The sequence below is a fragment of the Hippoglossus hippoglossus genome, chromosome 20 (genome assembly GCF_009819705.1).
Source record: "Hippoglossus hippoglossus isolate fHipHip1 chromosome 20, fHipHip1.pri, whole genome shotgun sequence".
Taxonomy (NCBI): domain Eukaryota; kingdom Metazoa; phylum Chordata; class Actinopteri; order Pleuronectiformes; family Pleuronectidae; genus Hippoglossus; species Hippoglossus hippoglossus.
Genome location: NC_047170.1, coordinates 10306493 through 10324636, shown reverse-complemented (window position 1 = coordinate 10324636; position 18144 = coordinate 10306493). Strand labels below are relative to the sequence as shown.

The following is an 18144-nucleotide window of genomic DNA, read 5'->3' as shown; positions in this document are numbered from 1 at the left end:
AGGGTCGCAGGTGCAAGTCTCGTGTTATGTAAAGAAGTTGTTGGGTCAGGTATCCTCCTGCAGGTGTCGCTGTTCGATATGAATGGACTTCTGTCACCCACAGTCGATAAACACAGTTTCTAGAAGCATCAGAAAGTAAATAAAAACATTTTCTCTTGTGTCGATGCAGATAAATGATTTTAATGTGTTTAAAAACAAAGCCTCTGGTGTTTTAATATCCAAAGTATCAGTGGGAATCACGGCCTGCCCCCCCCCCCCATTTACCACGTGACGGTTGTTGTGTCCCTGCCGTAAAGGGTAAAACAAAATCGAACCACTGTCGCAAAGCCAAATTGTTGTGACAGCGGCTAGCAGTGACGTTAGCGCATGCGTTAGCCAGCTAGCCATTTGTCTCCGGGCTTCAAACTGTCATTGCAGCGACACGGAGGGATGCACCGTCTCCCAGGCGGAGCGCTCCACGTTATATAACGACGCACCGAGAGGATACACCCTGTGCGGCTGGCGGCCGAACGCAAGACTGGATGTGAGAGGACACGACGCGGCGAGCCGCTAGTGGTCAGTCTGCGGGGGGAAACCATTTTATGATTGTCAATGCCTCCGACACGTAAGGATACGCTCGTCTCGCTAGCTTAACGCAGCTAGTTGAACGATAACCGACGGCGTCGTGGATGGGTTTCGCTGAAGGCGGCGCTCTCTGAAGATACGGTGACCGGTGCTTAGCGAACATCATGGACACGGCCGAGGAAGGTAAGCTACCGGGGGGGGGGAAGTGTGTGCTGCAGTCAGCTCCCAGCTGGCGGTTAGCTAGCATTAGCATCGCGAGTGCATCCAAGAGAAGCAGCAGCAGCAGCAGCACCACTGCTGGCCTGCTAGAGGGGCAGTTAGCTGGATAGCATAGCCTGGGAAACATGGGGGGGTTGTTAAAGCTTGTTTTAAAGCAGCTGAGCATTTTGGTCAAACAGCAGTTGTGTAGTAAAAGAGACCCAGGGGTTAGTGATGATGTCATCAGTCTCCTGGTGTGTAGGCTCGTATATAAGCTTAGTAATTTAGCTCTATACACCCTGCTCACCTAGGTGTCTAACCTCAGCTATGTTAAGCCTCTAAATGAAATTCCTGCATCCACAACCATGAGCCTGTCTGTCAACACACCCCAGTCCCCACACCCACTGCACGTGTCAGCACATCTGGCTCTTGTTTTCTATTGGTGATGGCTGTACTCGCTCACATTATGTGTTTGTTTTGTTTGTTTGTGAAGCTGATATTTGTCGCGTGTGCCGCTCTGAGGGGACCTCGGACAAACCCCTGTACCACCCCTGTGTCTGCACTGGCAGTATCAAGTTCATCCACCAGGAATGGTAAGTGTGGTTTGGCTGTGTCCTCCAGTTTGACAGCTGTTTATTATTATTGTGACTCTGCAGCTACCCCTGATTCTCAAGATGCAAGACTGAATAATATATTGCCACATCAACAGAGCTGACTGGAATTTGTCCCTGCGAGCTCACCCAAACATCGACACAAGAAAAACCTGCGAACACACTCTCAAAATACATCATAGTGTATGAAGCACATCAGTAAAGTCTGAGCCCTGAAGGGAAGAGAATATTAAACTCTAAAATCAATGATCAAATAAGTAAAAAAACAATGTTGAAATCAATAAAACCTCAACATATTAAATGTTTAGATAAGACACGTGCATGGAGATAATCTTGTTTAAAAAAGAAATGCATCAGCTTTGCTGCCGTTATTTAAAAGTTACTGAGCGACCTGCAGAGCAAGATCTAGCTTGTTCCTGAGGCCGACAGCTTTCTCTCTGCAGTGTCGCTCACTATTGACACTAATGCGAGTAATTTGCCTGAGGTGGGACACTGTGTACACATGTTGCTTTTGTTACTTCAAACCTCTAGTTTACATTTACCTCCCTCTTACCTTCTCCTTAAAGTGAACTGGGTGTATTTAGAATCTAGTATTCCCATACAGTTGTAATGAAGATCGACTGTGTAGAACTGATAATGAAAGTTTCACTCAACTTTGTGTGTTAAATGCATATGTTGCAGTCGATTATTGCGGGGAAAAAACACAGAATGATGCTTCCCATATTTCCAATATTTATTTTCCACAGTGGTTATTCTCAATGCACATGAGCCCAGCTTCTTAAGAGACTATGTAGTTTCTTCAAAAGAAATCTTTGTTGGCCGGGTTATTTTAAATCCTGTGTTCTAAAAAAGAAAGAAAGCAGGATCTGTGTAAACATGTATGTTCCTATAATTAGACTGCTGATCAGAGAGGGTTATAATCAGATTACAACCGTTTAGTGTAAATAATGTCACTTGATTTGAAAATCCAACTTAATCTGGATAAAGGGATTTCCTTTTTTCAAAGAGACTAGGTTTTGTTATGTGGAGGTGGTTGTTGAGAAATTGTATAACTTGGAGTACAGGCGGTCCTTTATCATTATTACAAAAGTGGTTGCATGTAATATAAGAATCAGGAAATGGATGCAGAGTAGAGTTTCCTCTATTACATCCAGGTTACATAGGATCCCAGATTACTGGCTTTAGGTGTGGTATTAGAATGGTGAAAACAATACAAGCCCCTGCCGGTACTATGGTGACCGTGCTTTGTCTCATGTGTCAAGTGTGTGTGAGCGTCAATTGTTACAAGAGAGGTCAGTTGGCTGGAAATCTCTAGTCAGAAGCAAAGGCCCGGTCTGGATTGTTCTGAGGGAACAGTTGAACCTCAGTCTGTGTCCATATTAGAATAACAACCTTTTGTGTCTGGATTGTATTGCTCAGTGTATGGAATGTTAAATTTAGCTATGCTTAGATATACGGACAAAACATAACAAATCTCTGGTAGCAGACACACTTTACTAAAATTGTATCATCTATAATGCCACGGTCAGCACTTTTATCAAGTTATATGTGGACAGGACTTACTCACCTTAAACCTTAAACACCTTAAAATAGCAGGTGGGCAAAATCCCCACAGCAGGGTGCGACAGTTTGACTGTCGGACTCAATTTAATTAGATCTCCTCCATAAATGAGTCGCAGGTTACTTCTTAATCAATTATTCAATTTCAGAGTTTTCACCAGGAAGGAACTGTAATAATCTGTGTTGTACAACAATAACTCTTTAGGTAACTCAGGGACATTTGGGTTATTAAACAAATGACTGTCTTCACAGACTTATAGAATCATTAGTGTTACAGTTTGTCTGGATTTTGTTTAGCTGCACTTCAACATCTTATGACCAGTGTCCCACAGATAGCTCAGTTTTCCGTCAGTTGAACCTTGAATGATGTGAGTTGAGTTGAATTTAAAATTGACGTATAACTGGAGTCTGTGTAGGTCTAATGCTGCCATATGTGTTTGAATCCGCTGATGTAATGACTCACTTACATAACCCCACTGTTAATCCCTCAGTTTAGTTTATTTTACAAAATGCCAGGATGGTATTTGTTTGGCCAACATAGAAACACATGTCAGCTCAGAAATATACAGTGTGTAAATTAAATAGAGCCCTGATTGGCTTTCCGATCCCTCCCTCAAACAACTATAAACCAGAGTGTGATGTGTGTGGCTGTGTGAGAAACGTTTCTTCAGGCTCAGAAACTATATGTGAGGAAACATAAAAATGCAAAGTCAGACCGTTCACTTCTTCTCACGTTATTCATTTTGTTTTACAGTTTGGTCCAGTGGCTGAAGCATAGCAGGAAGGAGTACTGTGAATTATGCAAGCACAGATTTGCTTTCACACCAAGTAAGTTTGTGGCATTGATGGATCATCCACTTCAATAAAAAAAATAAAAACGCTGTAAGCTTTATAAATGACTGTTTCATTTGGAGAATCAGCGTTTTTGCTAAGACACTATTTTGGATAATATGAACAACTTCCAGTATTGTAAACAGAACATTGTCGCACAGAGAAGATTATTTGAATGTCTCTTGTTCACTTTGTCCCTGTTTCCTCTTCAGTCTACTCCCCAGACATGCCCTCACGGCTGCCCATACAGGACATTTGTGCCGGCCTGCTGACCAGCGTGGGTACGGCCATCCGCTACTGGTTCCATTACACACTGGTGGCCTTCGCATGGCTGGGGGTCGTTCCTCTCACTGCATGTAAGTAGTACACACACAGAGTAATGCAGAGATAAACAGATTATTACTCGAGATAATCTAGTTGAATCAAGAATGAACATTAGATTTTGGTGGTCAAAGGTCAAAATCACTGTGAACATGTAACTTAAGCATTCATACACTACTATTGATGAAATGCACATAATAACTTAACTAATAATGGCGTAATATTTTATGGTAAGGTTGCATTTCACTTGTTATTGGTTTTGAATCAAATGCCCATGATGCTGTATGTTGACACATTAAATGTAACATACCAAAGTTATTGATGACATCACCATGTCATAAACCTTTTCGCATTAGCTCATGTTTATCAAGATAATTATACACAAGCTATTTAAACCCCCCGTAGTACTAAATATACAAATAATGGATGTTATATTGTTATACATTATGTAGGTTGTTTTAGTGCTGTTTTAAACATTTGAATCCTTATTGGGAATGACACTGATTAATTTGTCTGGTCTCTTTGCCTCAGGTCGCATCTACAAGTGTCTGTTTACCGGCTCTGTGAGCTCACTTTTGACACTGCCACTGGACATGCTCTCTACGTGAGTGACGACACGATTATTCTTCAGCACTACACTTAAAGGCATCATGTTAATGCAACTGTGTTCTACACGTATATTCTCTTCATGTCCCCTCATCAGTGTTTTTGTTTGTTCCTGCAGAGAGAACCTGCTTGCAGATTGTCTTCAGGGCTGCTTTGTCGTCACCTGCACCCTGTGTGCGTTCATCAGTCTGGTGTGGCTCCGAGAGCAGATAGTCCACGGTGGCGCACCCCAGTGGTTAGAGCAGCACCATCCGCCACCACCTAATGCTGCTGGACAAGCCAATGAGGTGCGTTGTTTGACTGATTGCCAATTAGCCAGTCATTATTTCATTAACATAAAAGTTAAAACACCATATACAACAATATCTCATACATCTAAATCATCTTAATCACACATATACACACAAAATCACCCATACTGGCATCTCCCTATATAAAATTCATGTATCCTTCTCTCATCCTCAGGCACAAGCTGCAGGTCAGGGAGCCCCAGATGAGCCCCCCGCAGCCCCGCCGGCCCCTGCTGATCCCCCAGCCCAGAATGAGGCAGAGCCTGAGCCCCCCGATGTCCCTCCAGACCAAGGTGATGACCCAGAGCTGGAGGAAGAGGAGGGAGCAGCTGCTGAAGACGCAGACCCCAACAATGGAGCACAAGGTTAGACAATGGAGCTGTCAGAGTTTCCGCTGAAGCCTTTTTTTTCCTGGCAGATTTAGCTCATTTAGTCAGCACTGAAATTTGAAGAGTCAGTTTATAAATAACATTCATTTTAGGACTTTAAGACTTAAGGTTGTGAAGCCACTTTTTGCAGCGGAAAACAACAGGTATCTGAAAATCTGTTTTAATTTTGATAAACACTAGAACAAACCGTACTCCTGGTGATGGGATGTACAAATATTTTTCACAATCGTCTCATTTTGTAACAATTTGCCATCTAAATTAATCTGACAATGATGAAACCATGTGTCAAAATTATCCCCATAGCTCTCATATCATCATTTGCTTTGTTTTACCATGGTTAATGGACTGTGTCACTGCAGCTAAAGGAATACAATGGAAAAGTCGCACAATAGATGGTTTTGCACTCACTGAATTTCCCAGAGCGGCGTAAATAACAGTAGCAGCATTTGTTAAATAACATGTTTCTGCCTTTGTTCTAAAAGCCAGCTCAAAAACATCAGACCAGATGAACACAATGAAGGTGACGAGCAGGAAGATATAGCTAGAAATCATTTTAGAATGATATTAAATTACATGAGCTCACTGATATGCTGTTTATATAGATACTTTTTACGTGTCAAGTTGGATAATTTAAATAATTTTAATTTCTGTCCCTGCAGATGACATGAACTGGAACGCCTTGGAGTGGGACAGAGCAGCCGAGGAGCTCACCTGGGAAAGGGTAATTCTTCATATCTACATGTCGTGACTGATCAGCCTGAGTACACACAAACCAAAATCAGTAACTTTAACTATCTGTGTAAAACATCCTTGCAAACGCAACACTTGCATTCCTTCAATTTCCCTTGTAGATGCTTGGACTGGATGGTTCACTGGTATTTTTGGTAAGTCTTTAAATGCGTAGTTGTCGTTTATATTAACTTCACTTTTGTATGAGGAATGTAAAGTGTAAAATCTCCCTTATTGATGATTATGTCTTTGTCTTGCAGGAGCATGTGTTTTGGGTAGTGTCTCTCAACACACTCTTCATCCTAGTCTTTGGTGAGTAAGGCTGTTTGGTCCTGGTCCTTTTTGTTTTACCAAAATCACAGACTTAAACTCTTATTTGTTATTATGTAATTCTGGCAATTAAGTTTATGCCACTGTGACAACTCTTCCTCTTTTTCTTCGTTCAGCGTTCTGTCCATACCACATCGGGCACTTCTCCGTTGTTGGTCTTGGCTTTGAGGAATATGTAAGAATATACTTTCATCACTTAAACTTATTGTGTAGTGTAATAACACATTCAATTAACTATACTTTCAATTTATTGTCTACTTTGTATTTTTCCGCAGGTCCAAGCCTCTCATTTCGAGGGTTTAATCACAACAATTGTGGGCTACATCCTGCTGGCCATGACGCTCATTCTCTGTCATGTATCCTTCCGCCAAACTCGAATACCCTGTTCTCTACTGAAATGTAGAACCTAAGAGAATTCCATTGTTTGTAGGCACACAAAATATTACAGGGCCTGACATTGCACATTGAATTTATTTATGTGTGCAGCTTTGTGCGTGTGCGTGTGCGTGTGTGTGTGTAAACTGTTGTTATCGATCCTTAATGGCTGTCTCAGGGAATGGCTGCTCTGGTCAGGTTCCAGCGCTCCCGGCGTCTCCTGGGAGTCTGCTACATCGTTGTCAAGGTAACCACGCCTTACCTGAACGTCTGTTTTGTGTAGCTCAGTGAAAATACACACAGAAGTATTCACTCACTGAGATTTACAACCTGAACAAAACACTGAATTACATTTTATGTGCAATCACACTCACAGACTGAGGGATATAGAAATAATTTATCACAGTGTGACTCAGAAATAATCAGATAAATGTCTAATATGGTTGCAGGGTTAGGATGGCCTTGAGACATGTTTCTGTTTCCATTACAGGTCTCTCTGCTGGTTGTTGTGGAGATCGGTGTGTTTCCACTCATCTGCGGCTGGTGGCTTGACATCTGCTCTTTAGTAAGACTCCGAACTGTAATTTGTGTTGTGGCAATGTTAAGGTCAAACGTTTACATTTTTATTGTTTCAGATATAGTCCTGTACTTTGTAATGAGAAATATTGTCATAAAATAGCATCCATAGCTACTAATAGCTGGAAATGGTTCCTCCTCAGAGACAGTGATAGCATCCTTTTCTAAGTTTGTCTCTGCTTATGTAAATTCAGTGAATGCTTCGTCTTTGTTGATTTACTGAAATGAAAGTAGTGATGTCTACCCTGTGTAGGCATCTGTCAGATAACTATTGAAGTGGCTTTTGACAAGGTTGCATTGCTGCTCTCACTTTCCTTGTCTCTGAAGCTGATATCAAACATGAACTCCAGACAATATCCGCAAAATTGGGTCCGGGCATTTTCTGGAGTTTCTCTTTCGCATTTGAAGAACGAAGCAAGATAAAATAGGAAAATGTCCTTAAAATTCAGGCCAGGGGCTGCTGGGTTGATCATGCAGTAGACAGGATATGAAGTATAAATTCTGCTGTGGAGAGCAAGATTTTTTTGTTTACAACACATCAACACCGGCGTTGGCCCTTACAACAAAAAGCTCTCAAACCACGTAATCTTCCCAAGTTGACGTCTTCGACAGCGTCCTGTAATGGCACCTCCTTAATCCAAAGAAATTTTGATTTTGTTTTTATCTTGTTTGTTTTTCTCAGTTTTGCGTCCATCGCGTGTTTGAAACGTCATCAACATGCCCACTCGCTCACTTTGAATTTCCCTGCTGTATTCTCACAAGAGCTCTCTCTGACATATTCCAGACATTTTACTAGAGAGTTGGCAGGAAATATTCTGGAAAATATTGGAATCAGCTAACTCGGACATTCACTGGAAAATTTACGGAAAATGTCAGGACTTCAGTGCATGTCTAATGCAACCTAAGTCTGAATTGATTTGCACTTTTTGATGCTTACTGGCACAATGTCAAAAACACCAAGTCCTTCTCCACCCACAGCTGCCACTTGAGCTTGTCCCCAGTGCTGCTCGATGTAAATCAGTCCATATGTTTTCCTAAACTTGTCCTGAGCCTTTCAACCTGCCTCAGAACAGATGGAGCCACTTTCACAGCAGCAGGGAACCACATCCCTCCTGCTCTGTAGTTGTCAACCTGTGAAAATAATAAAAAGGGGTGAAAAATGGACTGTGTGGAATAAGCTATTTTTATCATTTCAATTTGTCCCACAAATTCAAAGGAGCCTCTGATGCTGACAAGTGGCAAATGAGACAAACTTCTTCCTGCGTGTACTGTCAGAAAATGATAGTGTTTTTATTTTTTGTAACATGATTTATCATCTAAACTGTGTATTCATCGGGCCAAGACAAGTCATTAAAAAGCATCGTCCTCGAAGCGATGCTGAATATGAATCGATGCTTTCTGTATCTAACATTTACTTTCTTCTTCCTGCAGGAGATGTTTGATGCCTCACTGAAAGACAGAGAGTTGAGTTTTAAATCAGCCCCTGGCACCACCATGTTCCTGCACTGGCTTGTGGGAATGGTCTACGTCTTCTACTTTGCTTCTTTCATCCTCCTACTGAGAGAGGTAAACGACAAAATGTTTGTTGACGGTTCAGTTTCTTCTGTTGATACTTGAAAATCCAAATATAAAAAGAAACTTAGCTTGTTGTCAAACTTGTCGTTTGTTCATCAGGTGCTGAGGCCCGGAGTGCTGTGGTTTCTGAGAAACCTCAATGACCCCGATTTCAACCCGGTGCAGGAGATGATTCATCTGCCCATCTACCGTCACCTGCGGCGGTTCATCCTGTCCGTGGTGGTGTTTGGTTCGATCGTGCTGCTCATGCTGTGGCTGCCCATCAGGCTGATTAAATTACTGCTGCCCACCTTCCTGCCATACAATGTCATGCTCTACAGGTAACCATAGGCATAACAAAATTATAGGTCACTTGGCAATAATCTGTGTAAAAGCTACTGCTTTGAACTACATTTGTAGTGATTTATCCATTTGAGCATCTGCTGTATATAACTTAACAAAACTGTTTTCTATGCAGGCTGATTTTTGAAAAAAGATCTCAAGTGTTCCGTGCCACCGTATGGTTCATGCCTTGGTCCACACACTGTTCAAATGTGTTTGTCTGACCCTGTCCACCTGTTTCCCTGCAGCGACGCCCCGGTCAGCGAGCTGTCTCTGGAGCTATTATTACTTCAGGTTGTGCTGCCGGCTCTACTGGAGCAGGGACACACTCGGCAGTGGCTCAAAGGCCTGGTCAGAGCCTGGACAGTCAGTGCTGGATATTTATTGTAAGTCAAGTATAAATACAACTTAACATATCTTTTCATGTTGGCTGCCTGTAACTGACTCTGTGCCTTCGCAGAGACCTTCACTCCTACCTCCTCGGGGAGCAGGACGACAATGATGCCAACCAGCCTGTGAACAACAACAATAATAATCCTCCCCCCGGTCACCATAACAACAATAACAACCCTGCCCCTGCTGTTGGCGAGGGCCTACATGCAGCCCATCAGGCCATCCTGCAACAAGGGGGACCAGTAGGTTTCCAGCCCTACCACCGACCCCTTCGCTTCCCATTCAGGGTGAGACATTGATAATTTACCGCTGCAGTTTCTGGCGCAGGCTCAGGGGACATTTATGTTGTGTTACTGTTTTGTGGGACAAGTAGAGCCAGAGCGAATCAATGCACTGAGATCATACACATCTGAAACTGAAAAAGAAAATCAATATATGCTGGTCAGTGTTGATATCGTGGCCGGCCGCCACCAATAAATCTATGTATGGGAAACAGAGTGGTGTAAAGATATTTTCAGTTCATTATGAATCTGGTGGGACAAAGTAAACTGTGGCGGGCCACTACAATCAATGTCTCAGAGGCATGCAGCCAACATTTGGACCTTTGGTTACTCTAGGCTGCAAAACCACGTGGTCCCAAAGTACTTCTCCAAGTCATTTCTTTGTGTGACATTGAAAAAGCTATAAAAGGGAGATTCGTTGCATGTTTTACTTTGGCTGCTGGGAATGGGCAACACCCTCTTAATTTATAGTTAGTGTAGCACTCCAGGATGTGCTGGCAGGCAGATGGATTCAAAAGGGTTCAAATTAGTATTTTTTTTAACTGTTACTGCATAAAACTAACATTAATTTAGTGCCTTATTATCAGTCATAACTGAGAATGAAACAGAACGAGTAGGATTTTCTTCCATAGCCTGGTTATGCTTTTAAGAAAGAGCAAATAGAGATGTTTGGTATTTGTGGTTTACCACACAAAATTTAGAAATGTGCCAACGCCCTCGGAAGTACAACTTAACTCTTGTTATTCTACGGCTCCTTCTGAAGTTAAAGGCTTTGATCGCCATGTTATATTTGTCCAACATATTCCAGCTCTAGGTTAGAAAGCACACATTTCTACAGTGTTGGCAGGGAATCTGTAATGTAAATCAGATATGATTAAAAGTTTGATTACTGCTCCGTATTCACTTATAATGTCTTTCCTCTTTTTCTGCAGATTGTGTTGCTGATAGCGTTCATGTGCATCACTCTGCTGGTGGCCAGTCTGGTGTGTCTGACTCTACCAGGTGAGACGTGTTTTCACTCTGTGGACCAACACCACTGCAGTAATTGTAGGGGTTGCCAATAGCCACTTTTATACAAAGCTCCTGCTGTAAATAGCACACTGTTATTCCAGAAATAGAGCTGTGACCACAACAGAGTCGGGGGGGTCTGTCCTGCCATGCTCACTCCGCCTTTTGCACAGTTGTGGATCCAGCTCTGTGACTACCTCCACTTCTGGGTTAAAGGCAGAACAACAATGCCACCCCCCACCCCCCACCCCTGTGTTCATACCTTTTTAATACAGAGTGGCAAGGCAGTCCCGCATTGATCAGGCTGTGTAACAGGGTTTATGTCTATGCAGTTTAAGCAGCTCTATTTTAAGCTGAAATAGTTCTCTTTATTTAGACTTGAGAATTTGTCCCGTGTGTTTCAGTCTTCACCGGGCGCTGGCTGATGTCCTTCTGGACAGGAAACTCCAAAATCCACGAGCTGTACACGGCGGCATGTGGCCTGTACGTTTGCTGGCTGTCTATCCGCGGAGTCACCGTGCTGTTGGCCTGGATGCCCCAGGGACGCACGGTCATCTTCCGCAAAGTCCAGGAGTGGACACTAATGGCAAGTATCAGTGATCAGCCTCCGTTGTTGGCAAAAACCAAGACTGGGCAGAGGATTTGTGCTGTAATTGGTTTTGCTCCGTCTGGACATTAGATTATCTAGGGCCGCAGTGGTTGGTTTCTAATTAAGCTTATTAGTCAACATGTAAACTTTGCCAGTATCTGCCCATTGGTAATTTCCTAACTCTGGAGCTTCCACTCAGGTCTTTAACTCGGCCAGTGCTGCAGTAGTTTTGCCCCCAGAAGGATGAAAACTTTAACAGCCATATTTAATCTCATAATCTGTTGAAGCTTCATTAATATCTGTGTTTATTTTACATCCTCTTTGGTTTTGCAGATTCTAAAGACCCTGGTTGTTGCTCTGCTGGTTGCTGGAGTCATTCCGCTGCTACTGGGTCTGCTGTTCGAATTGGTTATTGTGGCTCCTCTCAGGGTTCCCCTGGACCAAACACCTCTTTTCTACCCCTGGCAGGTATGATTATGTCTGTGTTGTATAAGCATGTCAGTCTTTTTCCATCTCTCTTTTCCTCCTCTGTATTATAGACTTTGTTTTACTGAAATGTTAATGGGTTCACCCATTTGAGTCTTTAATTCCCATACTTATTTCTATATTCATCCATTGATCTTTGTTCTCTTCAGGACTGGGCTCTCGGAGTGCTTCATGCCAAAATCATCGCTGCCATCACTCTTATGGGCCCTCAGTGGTGGTTGAAAACTGTTATTGAGCAGGTGGGTTTTACATCAAAGATTTGTGTTAACTGTCAAATCTTACGAATATATTTAAAGATGAAATTTGTGCTTCTTGTAATCAACAAATATTCATTTGCCTTTTAAGATTTGCTAAGATCTAGATAAGAAACTAATTCTCGAATATAATTATGACACTGCAGTGGTTGTATACCAACATTTACTTTATTTATAGCATATAGGAAGAGCAGCAGAGTAGTTAAGTGGTCTGTCTGTCCTTGAGAACATGTTTTGATGGTACATCACTCAGGTCTTGTATCCTCCAGCTCGACAGTGGATCCTAACCATGTTCATTCGTTCTGTTTTGTAGCTCACTCTGTTTTCTCCCCTACTTGCGTTAAAAGACAGTAACTCATCAGTGCAGGTCAATTCAATTGTAATTCGTTCTACAACAAATCCAAACTTTCTCCCTCAGGTTTACGCAAATGGAATTCGCAACATTGATCTCCAATTCATAATCCGTAAACTGGCTGCTCCAGTCATCTCAGTCCTGCTGCTGTCCTTGTGCGTACCGTATGTAATTGCTGCTGGAGTGGTGCCGGCTGTCGGTGAGTGTATATTTTTATTCGTAAGAAATGTATTTGTTTGAATCTTTCATTTTCCCTGTTGGTTTGGTAATTACACCTCTGAAATTGACCAAGACAGGAGCAGCACACTTAACCATACCAGTAAATATAATCCAAGTAAAATATGAGTTTCTTACAGATTCATCCTTTTCACAAACTTTTTCAGTGCTATCACATTTCTTCTTATCTCAGATGACTGTTGCAGTGACTACATTGTGATCTAATGGGAGGTTCAATGAAACAATATATAACTGTGGATTGTTGTTGCAGGAGTGACCCCAGAGATGGAGATTCTAATGCAGAGGAGGATCTATCCATTCCTCCTGATGGTGGTCTCGCTCATCGGCATCCTGTCCTTCCAGATCCGACAGTTTAAACGCCTTTACGAACACATCAAGAACGACAAGTAAGGACTATTTTGTTGTTCGACAGTTGCAACATTGAGGATGTTAATTTTAAAGCAACTTTCCAGTTTTGTAAGTTGAAAATATTGGGTGCAAACTTGTATTGTGCCAGTTGGAATATATGTTAAAAATCATGTAACTTTCTGAGTACATAATGACGTTACTGTTAGTACTGGAAAGTGCTGACAGTGCTGGAAAGTCTGAAAACAGAATCATTGTGTTAATGTTGTGATAATTTGTCTTTACAGGTACCTGGTCGGCCAGAGGCTCGTCAACTACGAGCGCAAATCCGGGAGAGCGAGCTCGAGCCCCCCCCCCATCCCTGTCGTGGAGTAAATTCTTGTGTCACTCGTCACCACTTTTCTTTTTTTTTGCACCGGTTAAGTTGTGTACACCTTGCACCCCACCCCTTTTGATTTTTCTACGACCATAATCCTTTGGAATCTCCTGTGGATGTTGGTGGATTTGATGGATGTCGTTCAATTTTTTGAATTCCCTTCCGCGCCCCCATCAAAAGGTGGGACGGGAGGAGATTGTGCTATAATCATGGGACAGCTGAGTAACCCCCTCCCCCCTCTGATTGACGGAGTAGGCAGGAGGGCGAGGGTAACAGGGTTGGATTTGAAGCCCGACATCTCTGTTGTTGTTCATGCCTTGCTTTGTAAAGTGCTGCCTGATAATTGTACATGTGTAAATACTTTGAACGCAGACTTTGTCTTACCAAAAAAAAAAGACAGATGGATTAATGCAATGACCATTGTACATCTTAAAAGTGTATGTATAATTTATTAAATCAAACTGACAATTTATCTTTTTGTTGGTGCATTTGTGATGATGTGGTTGTTGTTTAACAGGGGGGGGGGGGTGACAGTACAAAGGTGAGTTTTAGACTAGAGCCACAAATCATTTATTTACAACAAAACACTGATTGCAGTCATCTCAATAAGTACACAGATTTATTTTCCATAATTCCCTCTTACAAGCAGGTTGTATTTTCACCTCTGTACATTTGTTTGTTAGTTTTTAAACAAGATTACTAATCAAATTCCCATTACATTTTGGCACGGGTGCAGACAAAGGGTTGGATCCAGGAATTGTTGATCATAATTAAGAGACTGATCTGTCTGGATCCAGCAGATGTATCTAAGATTTGTTTGTGAAGATACATAGATATCCCATATGATCAATACATGACCGAGGGTGGTGTTATTGTCTCATCCTTTGGTTTGAGTGGAGAATTCAGCACGATTCCGAATTCCTCTGCCAAAATGACAGAAATCTCCTCATCTTGAAGTTCTCTGGTGGTGGTTTCTAACCCTGCTCCCTCAGTGGGGAATGTGGTGGAGATGAGTCTGCGGCCCAGGTAGGTGAGCCGTCCACCTGGTTTCAAAATGGTGCAGAGGGATTTGCAGAAGAAGATGGAGCAGGGGGAGCTCTGGTGGTACTGGCACATGTCCGTGAAGTCCTCCAGGCGCCTGGGATCGAGGGTGAACTTGTAGATCTCCTTCCAGTCTCCATCCGCACCTCTGTTCTCCTCTCCTTGCCATTCCAGAAAGTGCAGATCCCCTTGCTTTCTGATGCGGTACACTCTGTGGCCCTCCGTCTGGGGCCCGCTGGTCTCCAGAGAAAGCGGCACAGAGGATTCGACCGCGCCGAAACCGACGTCGCACAACCAGCGGCGGCCCTGGAGGGTCACCATGAGGACGAGATGGTCAAACGGTGGCCCGTAGTACCCGGTGATCAAGCCCTTCACCTGGGCGGAGAGCGTGGTCACCTGGAAGCCCAGTGAGGACAGCAGCCAGGAGAAGAGGCCGTTGTTCTCGTAGCAGAAGCCGCCTCGGCGCCGGGTCACGATCTTGTCGTAGATCAGCGGGAGATCGAGCTCGACTCGCCCGCCGCTGTGCACCGTCAGGTCCTCGAACGGCACCGACAACAAGTGACGAGTGTGGACCGACCGCAGCGCGTCCAGGTCGGGCTCAGCCGGGACCGTGGACCCGATCCGGTTCAAATATTTCTGCACATCCATGTCCACGGAGTTCCTGCGTGTTCTGGACCAGACTGACTCTGTTTTTACTGAACAACAACAACAACAACAACTACAAGACGATTCAAACCTCGTGCACACAGACTTTGCTCATTAGGTTTCTTTATGGTTTTCCTGGTGCATTGCTGCTGTTCTCATAAAGTTTCACTCTTTCCTACAGCACCGCCCAGCTGACGGAGAGCTGACCTTTGGGCGGTGATTAAACAATCTGCATCAAATATGAGGCTTGTGCGCGCGCGCGCACACACACACACACACACACACACACACAGTTTGAGTTCAGTTTAATTGATTATTCTCACTAATAAAAGCTCTGAAATATACTTTCTTATGAGCACCTTTTATGTCAGAACTTTATTGATCAGAATAAGTTCCAGTTTTGAAGTCTTGAAATCTGTTAAAATCAAATCATGATCAATAACATAAAGGCTATTATAACATGTACATTTTTATACAAATATGTTAAAACACTTATGATAGGGGATAGAAAAACACATCAAGGCCATAAAGGGCTCACAATTTACACAGAGGGACCAATTAAATGCCCAACATCCACACACAATTCCTGATTCAGCTCAATACTCATCACTGCATATATATTTAACTCTTTGTTTTGTTCCTTGTTTAAACACAATTTGTATTCCAAAACAGCATCATAAATTCTTACCAAATTGTCATATTTATTGATGGTATTGTTGGTAAGTTTGTTTGTTCGTTTGTATGTTTTTTGACCTACAAACAGTGGGCACATTGATGACGTGAGAGAAAGGAAACTGGAAGAAGATACACGTGTACACTTTAAAGATGTCGACTTGGAAAGACAACCAGATTTGGAAGCTTTCGTCTTCCTCCTCCATGCCCATGCGTTCCAAGAATTCCTGTTCCTGTTGTGAACATGTCTGACTCTGACAATTTATCTTTTTGTTGGTGCATTTGTTGTCAAGACGATGTGGTTGTTGTTTAACAGGCAGGGGGGTTACAGTACAAAGGTGAATTTTAGACTAAAGCCACAAATCATTTGTGTATGACGAGTCAACAAAACACTGATTGAAGTCATCTCAATAAGTACACCGATTTTTTTTCCCATAATTCCCCCCCGGCAAGGAGGTTGTATTTTCACCTGTGTACATTTGTTTGTTCGTTTTTAAACAAGATTACTAATCAAATTCCCATAAGATTTTGGCAAAAGTGCAGACAAAGGGTCAGATCAAGGAATTTTGGATCACTTTGCTCTTATTTCCCAGGAAATCATTCATGGGGCTTGATGAGAAACAATCTGGCATAATTAAGAGACTGATCTGTCTGGATCCAGCAGATTTATCTAAGATTTGTTTGTGAAGATACATAGATATCCTATATGATCAATACATGACCGGGGGTGGTGTTATTGTTTCATCCTTTGGTTTGAGTGGAGAATTCAGCACGATTCCAAAACCCTCGGCCAAAATGACAGTAATCTCCTCATCTTGAAGTTCTCTGGTGGTGGTTTCTAACCCTGCTCCCTCAGTGGGGAATGTGGTGGAGATGAGTCTGTGGCCCATGTAGGTGAGCCGTCCACCTGGTCTCAAAATGGTGCAGAGGGATTTGCAGAAGAAGATGGAGCAGGGGGAGCTCTGGTGGTACTGGCACATGTCCGTGAAGTCCTCCAGGCGCCTGGGATCGAGGGTGAACTTGTAGATCTCCTTCCAGTCTCCATCCGCACCTCTGTTCTCCTCTCCTTGCCATTCCAGAAAGTGCAGATCCCCTTGCTTTCTGATGCGGTACACTCTGTGGCCCTCCGTCTGGGGCCCGCTGGTCTCCAGAGAAAGCGGCACAGAGAAGCCTGCCGCACCGAAACCGACGTCGCACAACCAGCGGCGGCCCTGGAGGGTCACCATGAGGACGAGATGGTCAAACGGTGGCCCGTAGTACCCGGTGATCAAGTTCTTCACCTGGGCGGAGAGCGTGGTCACCTGGAAGCCCAGGGAGGACAGCAGCCAGGAGAAGAGGCCGTTGTTCTCGTAGCAGAAGCCGCCTCGGCGCCGGGTCACGATCTTGTCGTAGAGTAGCGGGAGATCGAGCTCGACTCGCCCGCCGCTGTGCACCGTCAGGTCCTCGAACGGCACCGACAGCAAGTGACGAGTGTGGACCGACCGCAGCGCGTCCAGGTCGGGCTCAGCCGGGACCGTGGACCCGATCCGGTTCAAATATTTCTGCACATCCATGTCCACGGAGTTCCTGCGTGTTCTGGATCAGACTGACTCTGTTTTTACTGAACAACAACAACAACTTCAAGACGATTCAAACCTCGTGCACACAGAGTTTCCTCATTGGGTTTCTTTATGGTTTTCCTGGTGCATTGCTGCTGTTCTCATATAGTTTCACTCTGTCCTAAAGCACCGCCCAGCTGACGGAGAGCTGACATCTGGGCGGTGATTAAACAATCTGCATCAAATATGAGGCTTGAGTTTGAGTTGACTTTACTTGAGGATTCTTTCTAATAAAAGCTCTGAAATATACTTTTTTATGAGCTTTTTTGATCAGAATAAGTTCCAGTTTTTTCATAACGAGTCTTGAAATCTGTTAAAGTCAAATCATGAATAATAACATAAAGGCTATTATAACATACACATTTGTATACAAATATGTTAATACACGTTTGATACGGGATAGGAAAAAAGCAAATAAATACCATGTAATAAAAAACAATAAAACAATAGAATCTCAAACTAGACACGGATAAAAACAATGCAGATAAAAAAGGTGCAAATCAGTATTGATATATATGAGTAAGTATAGTGAATAGTCCGTAGTGACTTATTATTTTTATTTATTAGTTATAATTGTATTTCTTGCTTGGT

The 18144-nt window shown here is 43.1% G+C and overlaps 3 protein-coding genes across 3 annotated transcripts; 1 reads left to right on the top strand and 2 right to left on the bottom strand.

Moving 5' to 3' along the window:
• Positions 1-318: 318 nt before the first annotated feature.
• Positions 319-14067, top strand: LOC117753995 (E3 ubiquitin-protein ligase MARCH6). Its single transcript, XM_034572602.1, has 25 exons — positions 319-747; positions 1256-1355; positions 3688-3761; positions 3977-4120; positions 4617-4689; positions 4810-4978; positions 5157-5346; positions 6030-6091; positions 6222-6254; positions 6360-6411; positions 6546-6604; positions 6705-6785; positions 6983-7051; positions 7295-7369; positions 8812-8946; positions 9055-9275; positions 9525-9662; positions 9737-9956; positions 10883-10952; positions 11363-11544; positions 11881-12015; positions 12183-12272; positions 12706-12838; positions 13127-13262; positions 13509-14067. Exons 1-25 carry the CDS (start codon positions 729-731, stop codon positions 13594-13596), a joined length of 2748 nt encoding a protein of 915 aa, XP_034428493.1. The 5' UTR covers positions 319-728; the 3' UTR covers positions 13597-14067.
• On the bottom strand, positions 14029-17734 carry LOC117753997 (arylamine N-acetyltransferase 2-like). The gene is made up of 2 exons (XM_034572605.1): positions 16540-17734; positions 14029-14363 (listed from the first exon to the last, which is right to left on the bottom strand). The coding sequence occupies exon 1, from the start codon at positions 17506-17508 to the stop codon at positions 16666-16668; it is 843 nt and encodes a 280-aa protein (XP_034428496.1). The 5' UTR covers positions 17509-17734; the 3' UTR covers positions 14029-14363; positions 16540-16665.
• On the bottom strand, positions 14372-15544 carry LOC117753996 (arylamine N-acetyltransferase 2-like). Its single transcript, XM_034572603.1, has one exon. The coding sequence runs from the start codon at positions 15284-15286 to the stop codon at positions 14444-14446; it is 843 nt and encodes a 280-aa protein (XP_034428494.1). The 5' UTR covers positions 15287-15544; the 3' UTR covers positions 14372-14443.
• Positions 17735-18144: the final 410 nt, after the last annotated feature.

What these genes read in the sequence shown, in the direction of transcription:
- LOC117753996 (XM_034572603.1), bottom strand. Translation starts at nt 15,286, where the DNA reads ATGGATGTGCAGAAATATTTGAACCGGATCGGGTCCACGGTCCCGGCT.
- LOC117753997 (XM_034572605.1), bottom strand. Translation starts at nt 17,508, where the DNA reads ATGGATGTGCAGAAATATTTGAACCGGATCGGGTCCACGGTCCCGGCT.
- LOC117753995 (XM_034572602.1), top strand. An exon ending in TCTGCTACATCGTTGTCAAG is followed by an intron (nt 7,052 to 7,294) that starts GTAACCACGCCT and finishes TTTCCATTACAG; the next exon opens with GTCTCTCTGCTGGTTGTTGT. An exon ending in TGAAAACTGTTATTGAGCAG is followed by an intron (nt 12,273 to 12,705) that starts GTGGGTTTTACA and finishes TTTCTCCCTCAG; the next exon opens with GTTTACGCAAATGGAATTCG.